The sequence below is a fragment of the Pundamilia nyererei genome, unplaced genomic scaffold (genome assembly GCF_000239375.1).
Source record: "Pundamilia nyererei isolate P.nyererei 1_Seehausen unplaced genomic scaffold, PunNye1.0 scaffold00268, whole genome shotgun sequence".
In the NCBI taxonomy this organism is placed as follows: Eukaryota; Metazoa; Chordata; class Actinopteri; order Cichliformes; family Cichlidae; genus Pundamilia; species Pundamilia nyererei.
The window spans coordinates 182,442-186,558 of record NW_005187669.1 but is presented as its reverse complement, the minus strand read 5'-3'; the positions used below and the strand labels follow the sequence as shown (position 1 = coordinate 186,558).

The following is a 4,117-nucleotide window of genomic DNA, read 5'->3' as shown; positions in this document are numbered from 1 at the left end:
TGGAACATGCTCGTGTGCGATGGCAAACCGTCTGTCCTGCAGTCAGGACACGCGAGTTGTGTGATGTGATTATTTGCTGCCAGTAAAAAACTTGAAGTAGTTTAAAAACAGCTTTCTAAATTAACTTTGACATAAACCCGTCTGTGATCATCTGTTAAAGCAGCCGACTCTGGATGTGAAACGATCCTCACGATAACTGATGATTTAATTCATTTTTTACCCGAAAACAAAGAAAAGTTTATTTAAATGAGGTTTTATGAGACTTACATTTGTAATGGAATAAAGAAATAGTGTCAAAATGTTTGAATTAAGTTTTAATTAAAAGTGGGGGAAAATCCACTTCATATTAATTAAGTATCAAACAGAGGGGGACATTTTGAGCCCAGAGGACCACAGCTGTGATTATGTGCTGCCAAACCTTCTCACTAAAGTTCAACACACAGCCCTCTGTGATTAGTCTGATAGTCAAAATAATCGAAACGTTTCAATATGTTTTATCTTGTACTGTTTATAAGATTGAAACCTGCAGTCAGCTGAGACTGAAGACGTCACCTGATGAAGAATCGTTTCTCGTCATCACGCTACAATCAACCTTTGGAGATTTCAATATTTTATTTTCGCTCAAAAACAGAGTGTACTTTATGTAAATGAGGTCTGGTGGCCCTAAATTGCAAAATGAAAGGTACATTTTGTGTTAATGTGTTAATCTTAAGTAAAACTAAGGTGTGAAACTGTATTGATTGAAGATTTGTACTTTAAAAAACACTCAAATGACGTTGGGTCCTTTTTGACCAGGACATTATGAGGGTGAACTTCGGGATCACACGGTTGTTTTAAAAGCATCTTTCAAGACAAAGCAAGAGCCAGTGTAGGTACATATATACAGTATATATAATGTATATGTCTTTTGCAGGAATCAAACATGATATCATCAGAAACAAGGAGTCCGTCACCCTGCGCTGTCCTCACCCTGTGGAGGGTGAGGTGACGTGGAGCAGAGAGAACAAAGGAAGGATAGTTGACATACTCACCGCTGACGGTAACAGCGAGAGAAGACTCATCAATGACACACGATTCATGTCATCAGCTGATAAGTGGCTGATCATCCTGAGGCCTGCTGCGTCAGACTCTGGGAGATACCTGTGTAATAACAAACCAGCGGTGCAGCTGACGGTGATCTCTCCAGGTAACGTCACACTTTGTCACTGTTGTTCTGTTTGTGTCTGTTTTCAAAGATCAGGTTCTCTTCAGGGCCTGTGGGAATTAAACAGCACGAGCGCACACCTCCATCACTTTAATGGGTTAAATAACAGTCCTGCACATAGATGGCACATCAGGGTCAAAGTTTAACCACGATTAGTTTTTATAACCATGAAAAAGCAACATGAGTGAATTCAGATTAACTTGATTAATCTCATCATTTTACAGGACAATCAGCTTCTACACCCTTTCCAGCAAACGCAACATCAGCACCACCCACAAACTCAGGTATCACTGAAATCACAAAGTTTCACAGATTATTGAACATAATCAGAGTAAAGCGAGTCTCTGCCACCACAACACCAGCTGTTTTATGTCCAGTTCAAAGAGAACGATGTCGGAGATTTTAATCTGTTTGATCTTGATTTGTAACTAAAGCTGTCACACGCTGTGATAATATAGAACAATACAGGTTAAAGTATTTCTCTGAAAACCAAAATCTAAAGTTAAGTTATGATGATGACGTGTACAAGCTTGACTGTCCCACCACAGACTGGGTCTCAGCTCTCGACAGTTCATCACTTTTAAAAATGCTCTTTTGTTTTCTCTTCCTTTTCCTCTGAAGACCAGCAGCTGCTTCTTGGGTTGATTTATGGAACAGCCGCTTCATTCATCTGCATCATCATCATCATCATCATCGTTGCATCTGTTTTTTACCCAGCGAGGAGCGGGTCCAACAAACAAGGTGAAGAAAGCCTGAGACACACGAACGGGAGAATTTTTAGATCCACTGATAAACACAATTATTTCACAGAATGTAACACGTACTTCTTTAATTCAGTTTTATTTATACAGAGCAAATCACAACAAACTGCTTTGTACTGTAAGGTCGACCCTACAATAATACACACAGAGAAAACCCAACAATCATATGACCCCCTATGAGCAGCACTTTGGCGACAGTGGGAAGGAAAAACTCCCTTTTAACAGGAAGAAACCTCCGACAGAACCAGGCTCAGGGAGGGGCGGGGCCATCTGCTGTGATTGGTTGGGGTGAGAGAAGGAAGACAGGATAAAGACATGCTGTGGAAGAGAGACAGAGGTTAATAACAGATATGATTCAATGCAGAGAGGTCTGTTAACACACAGTGAGTGAGAAAGGTGACTGGAAAGGAAAAACTCAATGCATCATGGGAATCCCCGGCAGCCTACGTCTATTGCAGCATAACTAAGGGAGGATTCAGGGTCACCTGGTCCAGCCCTAACTATATGCTTTAGCAAAAAGGAAAGTTTGAAGCCTAATCTTGAAAGTAGAGATAGTGTCTGTCTCCTGAATCCAAACTGGAAGCTGGTTCCATAGAAGAGGGGCCTGAAAATTGAAGGCTCTGCCTCCCATTCTACTTTTAAATACTCTAGGAACAACAAGTAGGCCTGCAGAGTGAGAGCGAAGTGCTCTAATAGGGTGATATGGTACTACAAGGTCATTAAGATAAGATGGGGCCTGATTATTTAAGACTGCTGACAGAGAGAATATTATTAATAGGATATGTAATTAAAACACCTTTTCAATGCATCGTTTGCACACATAGAAGCTGCGATGATGTGTCCAGATTCCCTCCTCTGTCCTCTCGCTCACGTCTCTCTTGGAGTCGATCACTAACATTCAGGTTTTGTTCACTTTGGCAGGAAGTGAAAGAAAAGAGCACGTCTATCATTACATAATAGATGACGTCAGGTTAAAGGCTGAAAATGGTGAGAAATACTTTGACTACCTTGCACTGCATTACAGTGTTGCTATCGTTCCCACTGAGATGTGGATTTTATTCATTATTTATTATTTTATAAAGTGATAAATTTAAATGTTTACGCATTTAAACAAACATAGTTTCGCGTCATCTTACGATTTCTGCAGTTAGTCTTTGTTTTTCTTTTATATGCCGGTTTTCCTGACTCGCTCTCTTCCATTTATTTATTTATTTATTGAAATTAATGATTTATTGAGGCTCCAAAACCATTTATCATTGAGCATTAAAACAGAGAGAGTAGAATATAAGAAAAAATAGAAAAGTCACACAGGCTTGACACAGTGTGACGACACCAATGTTAAACAACAACATTTTCATCTTCAAAGTCAACATAAAGCCCAAATATATCACAACTTCACCAATACAACATAAAAATATCCAATATAACATATAATCACGCTCTACATACACATATATTTTACATGTACGTATTTATTTGTATGTAAATATACAAACACTCCTGTTGTTATTGTTGTATTTTCTTCATCCACAGCTCCGTCACAGATCATTAGAACCACTGGATAAAGCATCTGCAAATAGCAGCCACTGCACGGCTCACCTGAGAGATACCTGTAAAAGCAATTTTTAAAGCTGCTGTAAAAACATAAAATAGATATTTAACAACAGTTATATCAGGCATGTTGTGCACTTTAAATAACAGCTGCATTATTTTGTTTAAATGATCATATTTACAGTGACAGGACTGTGTGAATGATTGTATTTTCTATCAGTAAATCTTCATTTCTTTAGATTTTATATATTTAAGTCTTTTGCATGTTTATTTTTTATTTTACAAATCATATGAGAGTTTTGAACATCTAACTGTTACCTGATATTATAAGTCTGAAAATATCCAGTGAATGTTTTAGAAAGAAAGTTGATTTCTCTGCTGACTTTGAAAAGTGAGCTGTTTATTTGGCCAAATACCAACATGAAACTGAACAGGCACGTGCAAAACGTAGACGAGAAATAATCCAAACACGAGCATGAACCCTAACCTGAACAGCTGCAACAAAACTCTGCACGCTGACGTGACTCGACGTGGAGAAACAGGCGACCCGACACTGAACGAGGACGACAAAGGACTTCAATACACAGAAGGGTGATGAGAG

At 38.8% G+C, this 4,117-nt stretch overlaps 1 protein-coding gene across 1 annotated transcript in view; it reads left to right on the top strand.

Moving 5' to 3' along the window:
- Window positions 1–3,623, top strand: part of LOC102201387 (uncharacterized) — a 13,016-nt gene extending 9,393 nt beyond the window's left edge. The window contains exons 5-9 of the mRNA XM_005750306.2: window positions 914–1,186; window positions 1,429–1,488; window positions 1,826–1,945; window positions 2,887–2,952; window positions 3,499–3,623. Coding sequence (XP_005750363.2) covers window positions 914–1,186; window positions 1,429–1,488; window positions 1,826–1,945; window positions 2,887–2,952; window positions 3,499–3,530 — 551 coding nt within the window. The 3' untranslated portion in view covers window positions 3,531–3,623. The remainder of the gene's footprint in view (window positions 1–913; window positions 1,187–1,428; window positions 1,489–1,825; window positions 1,946–2,886; window positions 2,953–3,498) is intronic.
- The last annotated feature ends 494 nt before the right edge of the window (window positions 3,624–4,117 follow it).